At 33.9% G+C, this 24,552-nt stretch overlaps 1 protein-coding gene across 10 annotated transcripts in view; it reads right to left on the reverse strand.

Moving 5' to 3' along the window:
• Positions 1-24,552, reverse strand: part of LOC129791433 (TLD domain-containing protein 2) — a 98,532-nt gene that overhangs the window by 69,405 nt on the left and 4,575 nt on the right. For 3 of the 10 annotated variants that reach the window (XM_055829719.1, XM_055829755.1, XM_055829745.1), the window contains exon 2: positions 7,735-8,793. In XM_055829719.1, coding sequence (XP_055685694.1) covers positions 7,735-8,036 — 302 coding nt within the window. In that variant the 5' untranslated portion in view covers positions 8,037-8,793. The remainder of the gene's footprint in view (positions 1-7,734; positions 8,794-24,552) is intronic. The other 7 variants (XM_055829773.1, XM_055829727.1, XM_055829793.1 and 4 more) reach the window with 3 other exon arrangements.

The raw sequence follows: 24,552 nt of genomic DNA on the forward strand, positions 1-24,552 counted from the left end.
ATTCATCGAAAACTAATCGAAAATTTTGTTTTCGATTTTTGGCCCCCTAGCGGTCACTTTTGAAACTTCCGATGTTCTAGAGAGTTGTAGGGTTTGTTGAGATCTTTCATTTGACCCCGGGTTGATCAAAATCGGTCAAGCCGTTTTCGAGTTATGGTCGATTTTCGATGAAAAATTGTGGCGGCCATATTGACTAAACGGCTTGACCGATTTTCGAAAATGAGGTATCGTTGGAAAGCTCTTGATGGCCCCTACAACATATCAAAATTTCAGTCCTCTAGCTATAATAGCGGCTGAGATATAGCGAAAACAAAATTTTGAGGTTATTCAAAATGGCGGACGGGGGGGTGGGGGGTAAAATTTGACGTCATAATCGGACGTCTTCCAGTCGACTTTTAAACTTTGCCGTTTACCGCAAGTCTCTATCTGTTACCATTCTCTTGCAATTTATGGTTGAACTACGGCGGACGGCCGGACGGCCGGACGGCCAGACGGCCGGACGGCCGGAAAAAAAAATTTTTGGCGCATACGTTTTTTGGAATGTGGGGACCCTAATTCGTGCTCATCCCAAGTTTGAGCCCGATCTGACGACTTTCGATTTTGCTCGGTACACAAAAGCTGTGTCTGAAAGAAACACAGCTAAAATGTTGTAAATGCCAGGTCATAATTGCATTTTATGAAAATTCATGCAAAAATGATGCTTTCGGCGCTACAATCGATCATGTTGCAAAGCAACAGCATTTTCCGGAGAACATGGGACGCGAATGATACATAAGTGAGACATATGCATTTGGGTCAGTGTCACTTTAAGACTTCTCTCTCAACAATTCACCTGGAGAAATTTTTTTTTCTAACTTTTCCAACATATCATTTATATTGTATAATCTGTAGAAAAATTATAATATTCTCTGAATAAAGCTGAGTTGGAGAAAATGTCAGAGAATCCATGTCTGTTTATTAGTTTCCATTTAGTTAAAGAAAATTAATTACAAAACTCTTCGATTGAGGCCCTGAATATTGAGTAAAGTTTGGTCTCCTTCCAAATTCGGTTATTTTTCACGCAGTCAATCGTAAGTTCAGCATAAAATGAAGCAAAAAAGCCATAAATACTGGATGTGTAGAAGGTCTTGGATCGAGAGAAAATTGTCACATGATCTATATTAATTATTATCATTCAAAAACTGAAGCGTACCATTACTTTATTTGCAAAATAAATTAATAACTAAGTCTTGTCCCCTAATGGTATGTCATTATTTTGCATTAACCTATTAAAAGTAATGTCTTTTAATTTTAAAAATAAAAAAAGTAATCTCGTCAATTTTCTCATAGATCAAGAATTTTAATTACAAACACTCTATCATATCGCTTTTCTCCGCGTTGTAATTAATTCACAAACCAAATTTGGCAGAGTAATTTGTCTTTCACTTTTCCATTGGAAGGATTAATACAAACATCATTGAAAAAATATTATGGGAAAAGCAATTGGTGGTCACAATTGATATGATTTTGAAGCACTTTGTGATTGATGATGGGGAATCACGTGAAATTCAATCTAGTTCATTATTTTCACTTAGACTCTTCTCTGATACAGAGAATCTATAGCAACTGGAGAATGCGATTTGTCTTTGTATGTTACATATATAGAGCATAAATCGAGAGTACATAGTGGATGCACTTCACCTCAGAGAATGTCGCACTGATTGTTTGCAATGAAGGGCAAGTGGCGTATGTCAAATTAATTACATATATTCACACTTTATTGTCTCCCCCCATTTGTCGATTAATCAAAACAATATTTAAATGCTTCACCATAAGATTCAATCTATTGATTTGTTTATGACCCATCTCTTCGCGTATTCTCTTTTGATACGACTTTAGCTATTTGCACGTCTCACTTGAGAATATAATTTAACCCAAAATTGCTATGTGACTGGAATTACTAATTTTCTTGACACCACGTAAACAATTTTCTTCAACCCCAAACCCCTTTCCTCTCCGCCCTACTCCCTATTTATGCTTCAAAACAACCAGGGATGAATTTGTTTGTCGTATTTTCCAAAACCAAATTCAATTTCTCCGCACTTTTCCCGAAATTCGATCGCGTATACCACCAAGCTCGAAAACCACATAAACGTTACGAACCAACAAACATGCAATACAGTAATGAAATTTCCACAAAAAGTGATTGAAAATAAATATTAAATTCCACATAGAGTGGTGCAGCGATTAATGCTAATCTATTACTTATAGGTACAATAATAAGGAAACCACAAACAAGTGGTTTAAATACGCAATGTAAACTGAAACATTACCGCAACGTCAAGTACCACAAATAATGGTCAATTGAACCCTATATATCGTAGATTAAAAAAAATGTAATAAAAGTAAATATTTTTAAACTAAACCGATTAAAGTGATAGTATTGAAATATCTACACCTACATGTAATTACACATGTATATATAATTGTTTACATTGTGAGAAGATAAATTCTCAGAAGAGTTTTGTAAATAAGAAAAGAGTAAATGTTGCCAAGAAATGTGAATCAGCAAAAAAAAACTGAGACTTTGTTTTAAATCTTTGGTTAAAACAAAAATAAGCATGTGTTCGTGAAGTGCTAAAAATTGCACAGAAAAGGAGATTATTCATTTTGAGGCTTTCAAAAAACCAGGCTTAAATTTTTTGGGATAGGCTTAAGCTTATTAAACTTGGTTTTTTTTAACCGGTTGCAAGTATTTTGAGCTAGGCCAAAATTTCTTACACAGGCTTAAATTTTCAAGTCAGGCTAAAATATTAGACCTAAGTGTTTTAAGCTAGACCTACTTTTATTTCAGATAACCGTAGGGGAGACCGGGGTAAAAAAAGTCAAATTGCATAAATCCTTATCTGCAGGATTCCCCAAGGACAAGAAAATTTCCTCAATAGGTCATTCTTATAGGAAATTTCCTTGCCTACAACTTTGTCTCAGACCACTTTTCTCTATCTCCACGGGAAATATGAGTTTTCGAGCTTTTCCTAAACCCTTCCGCTTCTGACTTTTTTTAAACGCGGCGGGTAAATATAGTCACCAGTTGGCTAAATAAAGTCGCTGGAATTTTCCGACATTTCCAATGATTTTCCACCTGGGAGATTGATAGTAGTTGATAGCTAAACTTTTCACCTTTTGATCCGCGACAAGGAATTTCACTTTTATACGCACTAAAACAGGGAATTTTGCGATTTTCTCAATCACGCCATTTTGCAACAAATGGATAGAAAATATGTCAAAAATTTCGATCTCCCATATGATTTACATGGGTTGACCCGATCTACCCCAAGGGGTATGTTTTGATTCAAATAATTATACAGAAAAATCATTAAAAGTTAGTGAAAAATACACCTTGGCAATGTTTTCTGTAGTAACCCAGCTAGTGAGAAAAATACTTGGTATGCCACGATTGTGGTATACCAACTAATTATCAGATTGGAAAATTGCTGAAGGAAAACTTCGGAAAACGCGTTTTTCTCAATACGCAAAAGTTTGGGAAATGGGCCAAAAATCTATTTTCATTTTTAACTCCTAAAGTACTGATCGGATAACCTCCAAATTACTGTCAAAAATTATAGGTTGGTAAGGCTTTGCACCCTAATTTTTTTCGATTTTTCCGATTTATATTTTGGGAGAAATTGGCATTTGAAAATTCGAAAATGACTATTTTTACCCCGGTTTCCCCTAATATTTTTTGGCAAAGCTTGAGTTTTTTTTGAACTAGGCTTAAGTTTCTTAAGCCACGTTAAAGTTATTCTGTAATCTGGCTTTTTACAAAAAATTAAAGAAAATTAAATGATGACGATAAAGCATATGCTTCATGCTTAAAGAAAACTAACTCTGCAATGGAGCCGTGCAGTTTTTGCATTTTTATGCAAATCTTTATGAATTATTTTCAACCTATTCTAATGGAAAATCAGTTTGACTTTTCATTAGCATTTTACGATCATCTTGAATATTTTCCATTATTTTATGGAAACCACACTGTGAATAAACATCTTTTTGCAATTTCTGTTATGTTTTTGAATATAGAACAGTTCAATTTATCAAAAAGGTATTGCAAATGTTTACGTGGACGAACATTTCGTGGAAAATTCATTGAAATGTCACAAAATCCGAATGATACAACGCATTAATCTTCGTTGAACCGTATATTGATAGAAAATCCATCAAACTGATGTATAACACTTTTGGCATCAAAACTACAAATTATTCATGGTTGAAATGTTAAATTAATTATTCATTAATATGTTGAATAATTTCAGAATATGCGTTGTCCTTGAAACTTAGGGCCCGACACTTGCATTTTATAGAGATTAAATAAAAATTAATTCCTACAGCCACACCCAAAAAAAAAAAAGAGTCTCACTGTATAATCTTTGCAAATGGGCTGGTAAGAATGCCTTTATTTGCACAATGCAAATATTTTTTAAATAAATACATTCATTACATAGATAGAGAAAGGATGAAATTGCAAATTACTTTGACTATAAATCTGAGAAGGTTTCAATTCTTTTTATAAACGTTGTGTTGTTGCAAAAAAATGTGTTGTTGTGAGCAAAATAAACATGTTATTCGCAATTTGCAAAACCATTTCATTCATGTAGAGGTACATAGTGTAGGTACATGTTTTAGTGGTGAAGCGAAAGAATTTTTTGGCACAATTTTTCACTTCATTGCACAATATTCATTCATCAGACAGTGATTTAATGCTCAACAACAAGTGGTTCTGTGGAGTTAGTCGACCGAAACTAATAATTGCAGGAGAAATAATTAAAATGACACACCTATCAATTTGCGCGGTGGCTTTTTTTCTTTTAATGTGTCTATCAAGTTCAAAGTCATTTTCTTTTGTATCAACAAAACACCTTTTACCAATTTTATACGCTCATCGAGAATATTTTCTCTCTGCATGAACTTTTATGGATTTGTCAAAAATAGAAGCTTTGAACAAAGTTTAAATTAAGAATTCATGTAGGAAACTCTAAGCCATAATGATTTTGCAATTTTGGAATATGAGGATTTTTATTTATAAAATTTTCTACAGTGCTTTGGGTACATAATGGCATTACCATTTTTATTGGTACCCGCGCGACACTGGTTGAATACTAAAGAGAGACCCGACGAGTTTGTATAAATTTCAATTTAGCACCCAAACACGCTTTAATTGAACGGAAATAGAGGCGGTAGTCCAAAAATGTTGTCACAAATATTCACCTTTTTGTAATTAATTTGAAGCACGCACCTCATTTTGTAAATTACGCTTCATTTTACTTTTAATTGCACTCTCAATTGGAAAATTATCACTAACTTTTGTCATTATTATATAGCCCATAGTATGTCCATATAAACAAACCCTGAAGTAATGGAAACCAAATTAATCAGCATGATATTATGGATGGAATTTCCTTATTTAAGTCAATAATTAACGCTCTAATAGTCCCATTTTGCCATTGCAAATTGTCAACAGATGCATCACAGGGGAGGGAAAGGGAAATATATAAAGTTTAATTTGTAATTCTAATCTAACAGCAAGTCTAGATTTAAACTTTAAAGTCATTCAATCTTAATCGATGTCAACCCATTCAGTGAATTGTCAATACCACAACCTATGAGTTTACCAATGAGATTATATTCATACACTTTTAACGCGCAACTCTCACAATTCCCCATTTTCAAACCTTGGTTTATACTCTTTTATGTTTTTCTTTTTTTTTAAGATCAATCTGTGAATGGAGAGTATAAATTTATTATTATTTTCTCTATAAAATACACGTGGAAATTGCTTTTATTTATGATTAATGGGCTTTATGTTGTCGCAACAATTAATACCTCAAGATCAACTTGAAATCCTCCTTTTATGTGTAGGTTTACATATAAGATGTTATTGAACTTTGGATTATTTTTTTTTGTATATATAAGTAGGTACTTGTAGGTAGACATGAAGCCCTCTTGAGAAAAAAATCCTTGCATTTTTTTCACTGAATGTCTCTGAATTGTGAAAATATATTCAACAGAGAGGCACAGCGAGATGAAAATATGGATCATCATTTTTCATCACCTTCCATATAACATATCGTCGCATGGAAGGAATATTGAGTTCTCTTTAAGTAATGATCCACTTGCACAAACACCATAAAGTCAAGGTTGCCTCATTTTAATTGGAATAAGCGAACAATTTCAAGAAATAATTGCGTCAATTTATCGAAGATGTGTGCAAAAGTGACATTGATAGGGTGAAATTATTTTGTATATAATACATCTTTTCGAAATTACATGGAAATTTGTATATATCATCGTACTATTTTCTCACTAAACATTTGCATAAAAAATATTTAATATAGATCATCACAAGGAAAAAAACGAATCTAATGCAAATAGTGTGTCTGACATTAAGAAAAATCCACTTTAAACTACATTATTTAGAGAAGTTCGTCATGCAAGTACAATTTGCAGATATGTGTAGGAAATATTGTGACATTATACCACGGAAATTCTTGGAAAACACATGGAATAATGGAAAGAATAAATCAATAAAATCTTCTGCTTAACAATTTTCTGTTAAAAAGTTCTTAAAACATTTATTGGAAACTTAAAAATTTTAACTTGGATTAGCCTATTATGATGCTTTAAAAGAAAAACAACATAACACAGTCAAAGCTTAAGAAAGCTCTTGAGAAAAGCTTTCAACTGGTCTTTTTCTTTATTTACTTTGAGTGCATAAGATTTGTATAAAAAGTTTTTATATTAAGAACTTTCTTAAGGGACTAAAAATTAAAAAAAAAATCCTGGGCAATTCGGGTTAACTTTTCCTTCAAAATGATTTTTTAAAAGCAAAAAAAAAAGAAATGAAAAGTTTTTTAATTGACAAAAACTTCCAGTTTATTCATAAAAGAATCTTTTTCTATGGAAGAAGATCGTTTTAGAACGCTTCCCTTTTATTAAACTCTGATTGTATTGTTTAATTTTTTTTAAGTAACTTATAAAAGAGTTTTTAAATTAAGTAGGTATGTAGAACACAGAAGTGATCCACGCACGAGGTTGATTCTGTCAAATTTCTCCTCTTTTCTTCTATTTTGAAAGGTGTTTTAAGATTTCGATATTTGTTTGGTAATTTGAAAGCATTTTAAAAAATTTCCATAAAAGAAAATTTATGAACAAAAAATCTTAAAAATCTTGGAGAAAGGTTAAAAAGGTTCTATAAAAGTTTCTCTTAAAAAAAAATACATTAAAATCTTTTATAAAGGCTGCAAAGGCCAATGTAGGCTTTCTTCTATATACATTTAATCTTTGATTCTTTCTTTTTTTCTTCATTTTTTAACAACTTTAACGCAAAACTCATTCAAATAAATACTATAAATTCATTTTTTCAAAGACAAAAAATTAATAACATTTCCTACGCACATCTGTCAATTAAACATGTTAAAAGGTTTTCTTTTTCGTTGAAAAATTTCAGAGTATTACGAATGATAATGAAGAAAATTGTGCTAAATTGAAGACAATTGCATGAAGATAACTTTTCATCCCCTTTATTGAGGCATTTTGTGTTAAATAGAATTGTGCTTATTAACTGTGTTTGTGGTGTGTAAAGTCAATTGAATGATTAGTACTTAAAAGGTATTCACAGTGCTGACTAAAACGTGCGATTAATATATTGACAATTCGCCCAACTACATGATGATTCAATAGTGGGTGGATGGAACTTACTGCCAGGTGAAACTGCCGGTAATGCCTTCTTTCAATCGATCGCGAAGTGATCGCTGTCTACTGGGCCCCGAACCAGCACTAAGTGGCGGTAGGGTGGGACTGCCTCGATGCTGTGGTGGTGCACTTGAGATGGATATTGTAGTGGGACTACCCGAAACGGGGGTACCCGTGCTGCCGGAAATACTTGAGATTGATGCATCACTACCCATATGGTGGTAGTGATGTGAGGCTGAGGGTATTGCTGCTGATTTGCATGCACCCCTTTGGTGTTTCACTGAATTTTCACGCGAAGGTGTTGCCATTGCACCCCTTTTTGCCTCTCAAAGACAACACACGCGCAATTTCGACGAATTGCAATTTCCAAGAAAATATTGAGGCTTTGCAAATTTTTTATTTTGCAAAATTTGTCGTGCCTCTAAATGCAATTATTTCTCCCCTTTGCAACCCAACCCTTTTGACTCACCCCTAATTGAGGTGATCACGTGTAAAGGAACCGTTTAATTGAAAAACAAGCTCTTGCTCTTTTTTTTTTAAAACAAAAATTAGCACTGTGTAATTGCACCTGTTTTTAATTGAATCCTCTAATTGCACACAATATCGGTGTCTCTTTTATTTTACAATTCTCCCCATTTGATATTTAGTTTACGTTCCACCTGCGCTCATCTAATGCATCTTGTTTCACATTTAAAACTGAAAAACTGTTTTTCATTTCATTAACAAAAAATACAAATAGTGCAACACTTTTTGTTTGAAAAATTGCTCCATACACTTATCACATTGATTTTGGATAGAATCTTTATACAGAGTGAAATGAAATTAAATAGGGAAAATTTGGAACTTTTTTTTCTGGAAAATTCCCTATTTAGTTTCAAATAAAAAAAAGATTATAGCACAGATTTTCTTTGAAAATAAAAGAAGCAAAAATTTTCTTATAAAGCGCAACAGCAAAAAAAGAACAATTAGGTAGAATTCGTAAAGCAGCAAGGAAAATTTTGTAAAGGAGAGAATTTGAGTTTATTTTTTTAGAATAAATTTCTTTTTTTGATGCCAATCACCGACCTGCAAATAAAATAGAAAACACAAAACAAATTACTAGAAAATATATCACAATATTGGATGGGGAGGAAGTAATGTTGAAGCTTTGCTGGGTTTTTTCTTATAGAGAAAAAGCACATCTATCTTTGTACACGTATCTTAATTAATTGGACATAAATAATAATATAGGGAATGGTTCTAAATAGAAATTTTTTAAGAGAAATTCCAATTAAAATATTTCCAAATTCATTGGGGCTTTCATTACCTCTGCAAGCATCTGGAAAGTTTTCACCCTTGTTCAGAAATATAGAATATGTTCTTAAAAAAAACCCTTCTAAGGGTAAGATTTAAAAGCATTATGCATAAGGTTTTGTAATAAAATTCTTCATACATATTATCAAGAATTACTTTCTTAAAGATATAATTTTCAATGCGGAAATTATGTTTAATTTCCTTGTTTTCCTAAGACTTTGTTTTTTTTTCAAAAAAAAATTTACAATTGAATCAAATTCAAAAATAAAATGAAATTCTTCGAAGCAATATTTGAAAGGTCATTGAAGCGTTGTCTATCAACTGTTTTATTTTCCATTTTGTTTCTATTTATAATTATTTTGAATTTTTAAAGTCTTGTCACACGGAATGCTTAGAATTCTGCTTAACATAGCAGAAAAGAATGATAAGAAAAATATTTCTCGTTTTTCTTTCTTACAGATAATTTCCCCAGAGAAAGAATTTCTATCATATTGCTGGATGATACCTATATGTACGTACATAATTTTTGTGAATTTTCGTGTGAAACATGTCCCTCCTATTTGTTGTTTCCTTTCATGTATGACACAATTCATGTGAGCTTTCGTCCCGCATCTCCGCACATTTTGGCATTATATGGGAGCTCGTGTCTTCACCCCCCCACAAATCCCAGACTCCTCTCAAAATTCCATCAGTCACATCCTTCCACCCATCTGACACTCTTATGTATATACACAGTTCACCCATCCATTATAGAAGCTTCAAGGGCGTTCCTGCTCATTGTCGTTGTCAGTATTACATGCCTATACATTCACACAGAGAAACACTTTCAAATAATATACATATATGACACACTCTTCTGGGTAGTCTCTTCCTCGTAATGTGAAAGATGTCTTCCAGATCCTTTCTTCGATTTTCTCCCAACACATCCTTCCCCTTCAAATACCCCCTTCATGTGTGTTACACAACTCACATCTCTTATGGAAAACATCCTCAAAATAACATTCACTTGCACATTTTATTGAATACGACACAAATGTCCGTCTCTGTGTCAATCAATATTGTAAAATTTATAATAAAATAAAAATAATCACGATGCTTTGTATGGAAAAACGGAAATTACATCGTCAATGAAGTGGAAGTTCAACTTCAAGTCCAGAATATGTAATTTCAATATGTATAGTACATCATAATGTAATAAAAGGACATAACCCGAAAGTGATATGATCTGTTTCGTCTCTTAATTTCCTCAGGCACAATTCTAATGACAATCAATGTATCTATATATGAGATGGCAATAGCTTTTGCGGGCCATACTGGGGTAATTTGATGTGCCTTTGAGGGTTATTAGGGAGCTTTACTGTTATTTTTCTTCTTTGCAAAACAACACACTCTGTGTATATAATTAGGATTTCTTCATTGCGTGCTTATGAGCTTTCAATCATTAGTCCAACAGACAGTAGGATACAGTGAAAGTATACAAAGCTTAAGCAATATTTCTATTTATTTATGCCTGAAAAAGTCCTTTAAATCCACAAGAAGTGGAAAATATATCCTTCGGTTACTAAAGTCGTGAGCTTTAAGTTCTTTTTTGTAGAAGAAAATGAGAAAACTGATAAATTGTATTAATTTTACTTGAGAAAGTCGATTAGGACAAAGCTCCATAACTAAATAGAGCAATTAAGGTTAATATTGACAATACATCAGGCTACTGACACTGACTAATTTGACTAACTGAAATATTACTATTAGCACGAGATTTATTGCGCACAATACCTCTATTTTCCACCCACTAAAACCTCCCCTAAAAAAACTTTCAAATTTTCCTAACAACCCCCGAAAGTGGATGGAATTTTAGATGATAAAATTTAATGGAAAATATTGCTGGAAAACTTCACCATATACCTGGGAAAAGTGACACAAAAAAAGTTTATATAGTTTAAAACAAAAATGGAAAATATTTCCCGATATTTCCTGTTTAAAACCAAAAGCTGCCAAAAGCTTAGGCAAAAAGTTATTTTGCACAATATCGACGTAAAATCAATAGATTTCTCACCCAATAATTCCACAATTTTTTCGTATTTGACTTTTACTATTTTACCTTTTACCGTCAAGCTTTTGCACAGAAAAAATCTATTTACTACATGTTGAACAAAAATGGTACGAATATAAGGGATTTTCCATTGTATCCCTTTTCCTTTCTTCTATATAGAATACATACATACTTGAAGACTAGTGTGACGGGAAGCTTTCTCAAGAAACGGTTTTATTTGGAAAGTAAAAGCTCACTTTTTGTTACAAGTGTTAAAGTGACTTTTAAGGGTAGAAAATGTGAAAAATGAGGGAAAATGGATGGAAAATTCTGACTAAATAAATGTAAAAATATAAAGATTGTCTTATTTCTTCCTTTTTTTATTAATTCCTTCACTTATTAATGTACCTGCATGTGTATAGGCATAGGCTCTTTAATAAATTGGTATATATTTCAGGTGAATGATTGATGGGTTTGTGGTCGATTGAGATACCTTTCTCCCATTAATTTGCAACAGCTATGCGATTTAATGTAGGTAGGTATGTGTAGTCGACAAAGAGGCCTAATGCGCATAAAGAATATTAAAATAATCCCAGTAGGACGAAATTACATGAAAATCATCAATAATGTGTGTATAAATATCCCCTGAAGAATAACATCGATATAGACACACAATACACGTTGCTACAACATCCCGAAAAATGTTACTTATTTTTTCTCGTTGGCAGGAAAATTTCCTTAGAGAATTTTTCCATAAAAAGCAATGACATTTCAAATTTAGACTTGCTTTTTTCATACACGTCACCAATAGGCAAATAAATCATCGCGGAAGTAAATTGTGTTATGCCTGGCAAGTTTTATCTACTAAATTTTCATCACATGAAATTATCATGAAATATAAATCCACTTATATCGGAACAATGTTTTAGAATACCCAAAAGACTCCCAAAGAATATATACTCCTTGCTCAGCAACGTGCATCAACAAACCAAGTCACACAATTCTCAAGGGTGTCCTCAGTTGTCCCTTCTTTTTTACCCTATCCTTCGCTCGACATCTCCATGCAATATCTTTCGCAGACTTTTCCATTTCTCACTTGAATGTGCCACCAAAACTTTACATATATGACAAACATTTACAAAACTGAGAAATTTTGTGAATATTTGCTATCAAAACACGTGTCAATTTATTCATTTCCCACCCACTCTCAAGTATAAAATACGAATTTTCAGTTGTACCCTAAGCTGGAGAAATATTCTTGTGTGTAGAATAACCAAATATAGCAGCATCGCAGTTCTAACAAAATTATGTCAACGAAGTCTAAAATAAAATGTTTAGCATTTGCAGATTAAATTAACCTAATATTCATGGGTTGAATTTAATTTACCCAGATACTTTCATTTACATTCCATTTTTTTTTACATATTTTAATGACCAGGATATATTTTCTGCTGTATAATTTTGTTGTTGGTCGTATATTCCATCCCATGGTAAATGTATCATGGGACTGAAACGTAATTTCTCTTGCTCATCGTTGGTCGTACTGAAAATTTTTAAATTTATAAGGAACTCACGAGAAAATAATGTACCAGGTATGTTGTAAAATTGAGCAAGCATAAAAATAGAAATTTTTCTATTAATTTTCATTTAAATAAATTAAATTGAAACGGATTTTCTTAGAAATATTTTACATTAAGCTCAAAAATATAGGATCAAATTTCTTAAAAAGAATGAATAAATCTATCTAAGATCTAAAAAAAGGTTTAATTGTTTTCCTTTCTTTTAATAAACAAGTTGTTAAAATACCTAAACTAACTTAACTCAATAAAAATTCTTCGAAAAAAAAATTCGAAACGAAGAATTTTGGAGGAAAACATTTCTATTTATTTATAAACCTTTTAATACAATTTAATAAATTCTAAATTACATCTCCTTGCTAATTTTCCCTAATTGGATCTTTCAATTTTCAAAGGATGAAAGATATCCCCACTGAGGCTCTCTCAAACTCACCCTGAGCCTTTTAGCAAATATTGATATTTCAGATCAGGACACAAAAAAAGCTCTCATAAAGCTCATAAAATCCATTCTGAAACATTCTTGTGGTTTACCATCATTCAGAATTATAATATCATTTTAACGCGACAGTTAAAACACTATACAATACATGCCATGTTGAGGAAAAAACGACAGTGTGCTGTAAATAAATATGGGGTAAACATACGGTGAGTTTATTCATATTTGAAATATGTATACATAGCATTTCTGCAAGCTCACGTTCTCCCCATACATATATCATGAAAATTCTAAATTGCCATCTTCTCCACTTTTATGTTACGTAAGCGTATTGAATTATTTTTTTCCCTGCAATTGATTGCAAATATTTAGGTCACTTCCCGCTCCCGTTCTATTGGTTGGATGTAAACCCACCCTTAACACAGTTGTTGATGCTGCGTGAGTTTACAGTGTTATCCATTATCATCCCGCTAATCATCCCCGTCATCGCTATGGCGTCATTAAATTATGATGGTGAAGGAATTATACAGCAATTTATGGCTGGATAAATCATTGAATTTCATCCCCGAGAGCAGTTCTATGTTGCTGTTCAACTGGGGAGGGCGAAACGTTACATATACCCCACCCTTCCGCCCCTACGGCAAAAGAACATGGAGAGGATGTTCTTGGGGCAGGATGATGGATATGCAATGGAGGAAAAAAAGAGACACAATGGACAGCAATCTGACATAGAAACGCGCAATTATCATTGAGAAGAAGAGGAATTCATTCCAAAGCATCACGCAAAAAAATGAGCATAAAAACAAGAGAGCTCACATTCGGCCCAATTTCACTTATCGACAAAATCCCATTCTGGCAAATTACACCTGAATATCCAGCCGCTTCTTTGAGGGGTTGTTTGGTAAAATGACTTGTGAAATTTTAACGATTTCACTCACACAAATCATCATTCACATAACACATTATATACCTACATTATTACATATTTCCCTCATCACCCCTATCCAGAATCAATTTTGCAAAAAATATCGATTCATTCTGCCTTCAAGAGGTAAAATTTTATTTAATGCCAAACCATATTCACATAATTTATCATGAAAATAAATTACAACACTGAGACTTTTGGAAAATTCCTGCCATATCCATGGAGAATACAATTTATATTTATAAAATACATAAAAATGATATTATGTGGCAAAAGTTAATTTGTGAGTGTGTATATTCTACCGTAATTTATGGTTCTCCTTAAGCAGCTTACATTGGAGCATAAAGGTGAATATATCCAATTAAATTGAGATGAGGCAAGCTTAATCAACGCTACATGTAACGAAAAAAATATTTTCCTTTAATAAATTTTAAGAATTAAATATTTAAAAGGTTCCTAATTTAATTTTATTGAAGAATATTAAATTAATTGAATAGAACTGTAAGATCAATTAAAAATTTTCATGAGCTTTTGTGTAAAATAATTCCTCAATATTTTAATTTAATTTTGTAACGTTCGTTTTTCTGAAATTTTAAAATTATCCGAGTTGATAGAATGACGATTGTGGGAACATCTAACATCTGTGATTGCGTTCGTGTTTGTCTCTATACGATCAATTTTTCTTGTTCGCTAATTCAGTTGTGATTCGACCTTTAAAGTGTCCCCACGCCGGAAGGCTACTGGTTGGAAAACGTGCAGCCCACGAGGCTCACCTTGGCCATAGGACCCGTGCATCCGCAGGGCCCTCGCAATCCTGCACCGTCGGAAGAAGAACCTTTTCCTGCATTGCATCGAGAGAGACGAGGAGGGATGAAGACTCCGGGAAGGAAAATCTTGTACACCGCCTCGTGCTGACACCACACCTCTTGATGACGGAAGCGGAAACCCACCACCGTGTGGAAGGTCGTATTGGCTCTCCGAAGGACCTTTATGCAGATCGCCAGCCAGCGAATCATACAAATTGTATCACGTAAATACTTATTGTTGTCTGTCTCCTTCTAAAATCTATAAGGCGCCCAAAAATCTTTTTCTATTAAAATAACGTAACTTCAAACTTCACCCTTGTTGCTAAATTTGCTTTATCATAATGTAAAATTCTAAAATTTAAATTAAATTCAGACTTGAAATAAATTCATTCTTTAACCCACAAACCACTGCGTTTCAGTGGCGACCAACAAGGGCTCGAACATTAAATTAACCCGCGATTAACCTTAATTTTGTCTACCTCCTGAGCTTGTTGGCATTCTAAATTAAATCTGTTTAAATTCTAATTATATTTAGAGCATTTTGAGGACGAAAGAAAAGAACATTGTGGCAAGTTCTTTTCCCTCAAACCTCTCGTAAAATTGTGTTCTAGGACGAATAAAGAAGTTGAAACGACCAAGGTCGACAGGCTTCTTTCCTTAAACACATTTCCTTTGCATTTTCTAAATTATTTGCAATTTTCTTTAATTCCCTTTAAATTAAAATCTTTCTAATTAATTTCCAAACTTTTCTAGAAAATTCTATCATTTCCTGTAAAACAGTAAGAAGGAGAATTTATGTTTTATGTTTTATGTGTTGAATCATTCTTGACAAAATAATTTTGGCTAAATTTTATAAAATTCACAAAATATGCCAAGTGCACTTTGGGTTTAACAGTACTTATCTCTTTGGCACAAAAGAGATTAATTTCTTTCTCCATACATATATTGAACTTGAAATATATAATATAGAGATCATCATTTGACTTTGAAAAAAAAAAGACTTAATTCTTTTCAATAGAATTCAATTTTGTGCACTTGCTTTATCTCTCTTTCCAATTTTGATAAATAGGAATTTTCGAGCAATTTATTTTTTTTTTTTTTTTTTTGTGGATTGCAATCTATTCTCTTTGCATCACTTTGCTCATTTATAAAGAGTATTCACTTAGTGGCGTAAAGTTGCTTACGCAAGCGATCTTGTATAATTTTGATCAACAAGATCGTACTTTCTCGCGAGCAATTGAATTGAGACAAAACATCGAAGCATCTGGATCAGGAAAAGGACATCTGCGATACCATCAAGGATATTTCATCAAATCCACGTGTCTCTTTCTCTTGCATAGCGCGAAAGTCTTTGCATCAAAATCATCTTGAATGATTCTGTCTTATGTGTTTCGTATGTCCCACATGCTATCACATCTACAAATATCTATGATTTTCTCGATCATTTTTGTTTCTGCTAAAATTTAATTTTTGCCAAAATACTCCTCTTTCTATAACTTTAATATTTTTCTTGGATTAAGTGCAATTAAATTCATCTGCTGGAGACATCTTGCAAGCTCCAGAACTTATTGTTTAAATTTATATTGGTGGATACCACGAAAAAGAATATCAAATCAGACTATTTTTTTCTTTATTTGTTTAAAAAGTAATTTTAAATGCTCATCGCGATCTCTTAGAGGGGCTTTCTCATAGAGTTGTAACTTTGGATTGCTCCTAATGGAGCGTATAGCTTAGGCGTTCCTATAGTTGCTTCTCTCTCTGCTGTGTTTATACAGACTATGGTGAATGTACTTGAATATCCTTCCGGAGGGAATTCTCGTACCTATCATTTCCTTGACGCACTCTACCTTTATGCTGACAGGAAAATTTTCTTATCGTCGTGTCTAGATTTTTCACATTATTGGTAGGAAATAAATGCGCAATTATTTTCAAGCCGATAGAAAATTTCTTTTGATACTTCGTGTTGCTTACCCAAATCTCCTCGGGGCTTTTGAACCTGATGGATTTTCGTTATGTGATCTACTTTCCTTCCAGAGAATACACATACTCTCTCTTGAGTGCTTCTCGTTGGGATTCGTGGGGAACTACGCGATACTTTAATCTATCTAACCCCCTTGGACTATGCGGGAACTTATTTCACCAAATAGTCACCTAAACAACCTCTAATTGATTTGCACTATCTCCTATTCTATCTATTCTAACTTTAATTCTAAATTTATACCTTTATGTTTCTCTCAGTGCTAATCTTGTGGGTGATTTAAATGTTGAAAAAGGGATAATGGATATTCTGAGCGGACTGGGAGTGAAGTGTTGGGAATGCGAATATAAAAATTAAAGATTTAAAAATATTATGAACAGTGAGAATATACACCGAAGATCCTTACGGTTGTGGATTAATGGGGCCTCGTTGAAGTGGCATTCATTTGAACTCCGTGGGAAAATGGGTGCTCTGAAGATCGACGCTGCAGATTTTCATCTCGCTGGTTGAAATCTTACTCGCTCTCCTAATTGCGGCACCTTCCCAATCATAATTTTGCAAAAACATAGCAATCAATAATTTATTGAGACCGCTAAAAACCATCCTTTCCTATCCTTGAGACAATAAATATCCCACCTGCTATGAGTAAATTAACTTTTCTTGAATGCAATTCTGATTGTTCGGGATTCGATTCATCATGATAAACAATTTGAGGATTGTACATGGTTTCGTTTCTAGTGATTTCCTATCTGAGACGGCAAACATCGCCGCAGTTCCGAAGACTTTCGTTCGCGCATGGAGATGTAGGTGCGTACCGCGTCTCGCGATCCTTGCGTGCTGACTCCTGATCCCACGGGTGGTATCGTCATTGGATTCCCATACAGGCGATCTAAGACCTTAACTGCAACGGGAGTAATAGGCTCTCCTTGTGAAGTCCATTGACTATCCGTAGGGACAATTTGTTTCTATCCGCAGTCATAATAAGGCGACACCCCAGAAAGCCACAAAAGGTGAAAATACCAAATAGGTGTAGGGCTGCCGGGTTAGCTGGACTGGTCTGGAGACTTGGGAGGTTGGGACCGGGCGCAATGCTCGAGGTGTGTGCGGTCTTTGGACTTGTAGGATTAGAAGGTCTTAAATTTTGAAACTCACATTAAGAACTATGAAAATAGAAATCTGCGAAATCGCCTGTACGTGAACCCTTTGCGATATTCTCCCACGGAGATGGTGTCGGTTCAATAGGGTTAACAGACAACGTCGTACATGCTATCTTATTCGCGTGTGAGATTTTCGAGAATTGACCATGTCTTGGAGAAGTAAGAACCTGATCCGCAAGCCTAGAACAACTCATACAAACTTACGCGCCGTCTTAAATGGAAAAGATGTGGAAAACACCACCAACCTTATACAGATTGCATAAAAGAAAACAAATGTCATTACCTTCCTTTGCCTTTCCTAATATACCGTGAGAGAGAGGATTTCATGCCCGTGAAATGGAGAGGAAGTGAAAATCCTAGATGAGTGGTACCTTCTTGGGAATTCACAGGGACGTCATCGCGACCTGACCCTTCCACAAGAAAACCGAGGGCTTACATGAAATCCTATATTATACAATGTCTCTATTTGGTTGAAGGATTTCTATTCAATTCTATTTTGCAAAGTGAAATTAAGTCTGCACAAATGAGAGAACATAATCGGTTTGCTTTCCTTTGATAATTTTCTACTTAACACCCTTTTGGTGAATGAATCGAGTCTATTGATTCGAAGTCAGTTCCTTTGCTGACATTGCACGGAATCTTCTACATAGACTCACTTTCGATTCATTTTGGCAGAAGTGGACGGAAACTCGCTTACTTACTGGGTAGTACAGGGTTGAAACTGAAGTAAACCATTGTTCACTAGTATTCATGGTAAGGGGGGCTTGAAGTCTACATACTGTAACAGCTAAGGTGGTGCGGGGGGTTAAAAGCATAAAGGCAATGCTACTAAATTAACCGTCCCTACACATCTGCTACTTAATGCCTAGTAAAGATCTCGGAGATCTATTGTGCTGTACAATGGACACTACATCCTTGGGATTTACTTGGGTATCTTTTGTTTAAAAGGAGAGAGCATGTGCTTCTGGTTTATCGGATTGCTACAGATCGTCTTTAAAAGTAATTTCTACACCTGTCGTGGTAATTATTTGATCTATCGGCATCTTTTATCCCGGCTAGCTTTTCTATATAATTCTATTCTAATTCGTATATTCTATAGTCTGATCTGATCACGTCTTTGGTAATCTCACCGTTTTTCTTCTCTTCTTTTGTTAATGCACTATCCCTTAATCTTAATTTTAACTTTTCTAAAAGAGTAACTAAAAGCTCTTTTCTTTTTTTCTATTTTTTTTTCTTTTGAGTAACTATGAGGAGATGTAACGTTCGTTTTTCTGAAATTTTAAAATTATCCGAGTTGATAGAATGACGATTGTGGGAACATCTAACATCTGTGATTGCGTTCGTGTTTGTCTCTATACGATCAATTTTTCTTGTTCGCTAATTCAGTTGTGATTCGACCTTTAAAGTGTCCCCACGCCGGAAGGCTACTGGTTGGAAAACGTGCAGCCCACGAGGCTCACCTTGGCCATAGGACCCGTGCATCCGCAGGGCCCTCGCAATCCTGCACCGTCGGAAGAAGAACCTTTTCCTGCATTGCATCGAGAGAGACGAGGAGGGATGAAGACTCCGGGAAGGAAAATCTTGTACACCGCCTCGTGCTGACACCACACCTCTTGATGACGGAAGCGGAAACCCACCACCGTGTGGAAGGTCGTATTGGCTCTCCGAAGGACCTTTATGCAGATCGCCAGCCAGCGAATCATACAAATTGTATCACGTAAATACTTATTGTTGTCTGTCTCCTTCTAAAATCTATAAGGCGCCCAAAAATCTTTTTCTATTAAAATAACGTAACTTCAAACTTCACCCTTGTTGCTAAATTTGCTTTATCATAATGTAAAATTCTAAAATTTAAATTAAATTCAGACTTGAAATAAATTCATTCTTTAACCCACAAACCACTGCGTTTCAATTTGTTGAGCTTTTTGATATCGATTAAGAACAAATTTTTTTCCATGTTAAAAAGATTAAGCAAAAAAAAGCAGCATAGCGTCGAAACATCTTGAAAGGAGCTTTATATATTTAAGTAGCAGTGAATTAAAAGGTTCTTTTTTATGGCACATCACTGAATTTCGCGCACAATTTCGTAAACATTAATTGCTTTTTAATTACCTATAAAAAGATTTTGCAGAAAAATACCCTGAAACATACTTTAGCATTGAACTTTCTGGTGCCGCCTGAAAAGCTTCTTCGTCTTTTCGCCACACATAATTCCTCCCTCATACACTAAACTCGCACCCACCATTGTATTTGATGTTGGAAACATAAGAAATTCTTAATGATGTCGACTTGAGAATCATGAATAATTATACGAGAAAATTTGAAGCAATTTATGCACAATTTAGTAAAACATTTCAGACAATGTTCTCCACTTATGCTTTCTCGCATTTTTTTTTCAAGCTTACAACATACGTACAACATATTATTATCCTTATTGGTGGCAAGCAAGAAAAGCTCTCGCACAGAACATTCATTCTATCGATCGCATAAATGCTTTGCATTTCTTGTTCCAGAGATTTTTAGTATATAATTTTATAGGATAAACATGGAGGAAGAGAGAGAGACGGAAAGGAAAAGGACGGAAGGCGAGGAAAAGGAAACAAAAAAGAATGAAAAAAGTTTACAGGAACATGGTATAAATTGAAATGACCTGCACAAGTGTTACAAAAGTGATACAGTAGAGCGGAAAAGGAAAAGTCTTACCGAAATGTTGAATGTGTGTACAAAGCGTCAAGTGATTATACATTGCACACGGGGTGGGAGGAGGCCATGTTAGAGTATAATTCTTGAATTATAACTCCAGAGCGGAATTTTTGGGAGCCACATGAGCATTTCTGCAAACCCGCACAAAAGCACCCTTAGCACCACTTCAAATTCATTATTGCTCCAACATTGTTATGCCCTCTTTCTAAAATTTCACCCACCATGTGGAATGTGTGTGCTTTTAATTATATCTCCCATATTACATACATATGTATGTAGGTACACTATACCAACAACATGGAAAATTCTCTCATCGTATAGCCACATTTCCTCATGTATGAGAAAGTGGCGACAATGTTTGAAAAACACCACCACCCCCCGTACAGCCGGTATATTTTGAATGTCGCATTTAAAGTTGATAAGAACGTGACTTCCCTCCTATATTTTCATATGCATATTTTCAAACGCCCATCGTACCCCTTTTTCACCAACCCTCACACTGTCCCACCAGTCTACACATTCATATATGATTACATTTCCTAAATTACTATCGCATGACCCACATCGAAAGTGTACAAGTTAGATGATGTGAGCGGAAATTTATTGAAAATCATTTCTTGATTAGTATATTCAAGGACTTTTCATCAACTTCCATTGATGGTGTCGCGATAGAAACCCATTGATTGAAGTTTAAACGATCCCCTTTCATTCGGAGTATCGACATAAAATGGCCAGCAAACTTCCATTGTTTGCGCAAAATATATTCAAAGCTTTATTTTATCAAAATATAATAACAGTATTTATGAAAGAAAATGGGGTAATTAGATTCATATCATGTATGTAGTAATTTTCGGAACTTTTAATTGGATTTGAAACCACAAAATTAAATTTGAGATTTAGTAGATCATTAAATTCATGCTTAGAGTGTTTACATGATAAGAATTCCTCATGATAAAGCAAATAGCCACATAACTCTGCAGGAATGTGGCCAGAAAATCCAGAAGACTAAGCAAAAATATGTTTTAGGATTTTTAAATTTTGAAGACCTTTTTTGAAGACCTTGAAAATGTGTTCAAAAGCCTTTTGACATTTCTCTTCTAAGATTTGACATTTTCCTTTTAACATTTGATGTTAGTTTTTACGTTTGACGATACTTTTCAAAGTTTGGTATTTTTTTCTTAGCTTTGACGTTTGTTTTCTTAAATATGGCGTTTCTATTAACATTTGACGTTCACTTGAAGTCTGATAATTTGCTATGCTTTGTCATTTTTCTTTATAACTTTGACATTTATTTTTTAACGTTCCACGATTCTTTTCCAACTGTGGCGTTACTTAGCTTTTGAGGTTTTTCTTTAGATTTAAACGTTTCCGTTTTTAGTATCTCCGTTCCTTTTCCCTACTTTTGACGTTTCTTGTATTACAATTTGACATTTTATCCTAATTTTGGCATTTCATTTATCAGCTTTTGATATTTACTGATTGGATTTTGACGTATCATATATTAGCCTTTGAATTTTCTTATCTCTTGACGTACAACTTAACATTTGATATTTTGTTAAAAAGCTTGATATTTTTTAAAAAGTCTGAAGTTTCGTATCTAACGTTAAATTTTTTTCTAACTTTTAAAGTTTTTTAACAGAATTTGAAAATTCGTTTTTTTATTTTTATTTGATTTTCAATAAAAAAAAATATTTTTACCACTAAGGAAAAGCCTGAGTTTACTGAATTTTAAGAAGTACTTAAACCCCCAAAATGCTCTTACTAGCTACGCCCCTATAATTCTATTACCTATTTTCTTTAAAGAAGTTTGAAAAGAATATCTTTTTCTTGAAAATATATTTCTTAATTTTGTGTGGAAATTCTCTTTAGAAAAATAAGTAGGTTGATCTAACTTTCAATCTTAAACAGTGACTGACAAAGAGGAAAAATAATCAAAGGCTGCCGTATTACATATCCAATGAAGTATTATATACACTAACTAAATATATAGGTAGTAGAATAGTTTGTACAAGTGTTGATTGGGGCAACGATAACTAAGGACAGTGAAGAGGAGGACGTGAGCACATGGAAATTTTCCACACGATTCTTTTTAATGACAAACAGCTCATACGGCTAATAATAATTAATCCTAAATATAATAATTATGCTCACATTATACATATCTCGCGTTAGTAATCCCTTTTCCGTTTCTTCTAATTACCGAATTTTCTCACGACGTGTGTCGTGTTTATGGAAAAGAAGTAGAGGTACCTACTAAAATGTGGAACACTCATTACAATTTTATTATCTCATTGAGGCAAAAGAAGGGAAGTCAGTCGTGTGTAAAAGCAGTACATACCTGTATGTACTTATTTCTCACCTCATTTGATATAGTGATGTACATAATAATAATTTTGCATGAAGTTATGGGAATTGTGTGGGTGATTTGTGGTAAAAGAAATTCTTGAAAGCACACACTATATGGCTTTCTTTTCATCCGCATTGTTTAGTGATTGATATACCACATGGGGTTGACAGTCTGAAGAATTAGTTTGTGTGTATCGTAAATGTAAAAGGTGAATAAGTTATAAATGGGTCGCGGTGAATATTGGACTATGTATGTTGCTATCATGGTTTGGGGTACATACATAGCGATACCTACGTGTACATAAAAGTTACGGATAGGTGAATAGAACTATCTTAAATAATTTATACAACCATTGATCACGAGATAGCGGTGTCACAAGTAAATCGATTAAAAATGGGTTTTGCGCGAGGATTTATTCATTTGAAAAGGTCAAAAGGTCACTGGGGTAATTTTCCATATACCTATAAGTTTTTTGTGTGTGTACCATCCACAAAAGATTTGTAATTTTCCTATGAATGAATGGAATTCCTCGCGTGAAGACTTTTTTCCTTAGAAGTAGCTTCGAAAAATGCTGTAGGAAATTGAGAAGGGCGGGGTGGTTAAAAAAAAAGCAGCACTGTAGGAAATATGATATTTTATGGGTCATCGAAGGAAACAGGATTTTCTACTCTGAGTTTATTCGAATTTAAGACATATGCTGATGGGAAAAGATGAGCAGAAAGGCAGTGAAAAGTTCTCAAGGGGAGGTGTTTTCTTAACATTACACCAGCACCACCAACACTGATAAAAAACAAGATATTTCAGAACCCTCATTGTATGTATTTTTTATTCCTCAAAAAAAAAATGAAAGATGTTGATTTTTTTTAAAAATAATTTTGACTCGTTTTTTTTCACCTCGACGTATTTCTATTTATCAAAGGATATAAGAAGCATCCTTGAGAGCTTTTTTGTGGTCTCTCGCAAATGTAAACATTGAAGTCAGACAGGAATAAGGATATCTCGATTGAACCTCTCAACGGAGGAAAAATGTGTCACGCATATGCCAGCGGAGAGATGAAGTTAAATATTTATTCTGCTTTTGCATAAATTTTATAATTCATGTAGCACACAAATACATAATTTTTTGCTCCTTCGAAAGGAGCAATGAAAGCACCGTGTAAGGGATGAGTGAGAGAAAAAAAAGGTTCGTGTGGAGATTCCATTTTAAGCACAAAATTCTCATTCAGTCCCATAGGCAACATACATACATATAGGTTTGACTCTGTTGAAGAGGAAATATCTGTGAAAATGAGGAGTGATGTGGAAAATGAGGAGAAATTGAATGATTTAAAATGCAAATGACATGTATTGGAAGCTCCCGAGCACTCCAAAATTGTGTATTGTCGTGGTTTTATTACGCTTGGTTGATCCTTCACTGTTATCCACATATACATTCTCTTGTGTGTGCCTTTTACCCTCTTCACATTGAAAATCTTTTCCCCATTTTAGAATTCTACTGCAAACACACTTCCCATATACAGAGCTATACACCATTTTAATCTTATATACGTACAATTTTAACTTCTCAATTATC

Source organism: Lutzomyia longipalpis, chromosome 1 (genome assembly GCF_024334085.1).
Source record: "Lutzomyia longipalpis isolate SR_M1_2022 chromosome 1, ASM2433408v1".
NCBI lineage: Eukaryota > Metazoa > Arthropoda > Insecta > Diptera > Psychodidae > Lutzomyia > Lutzomyia longipalpis.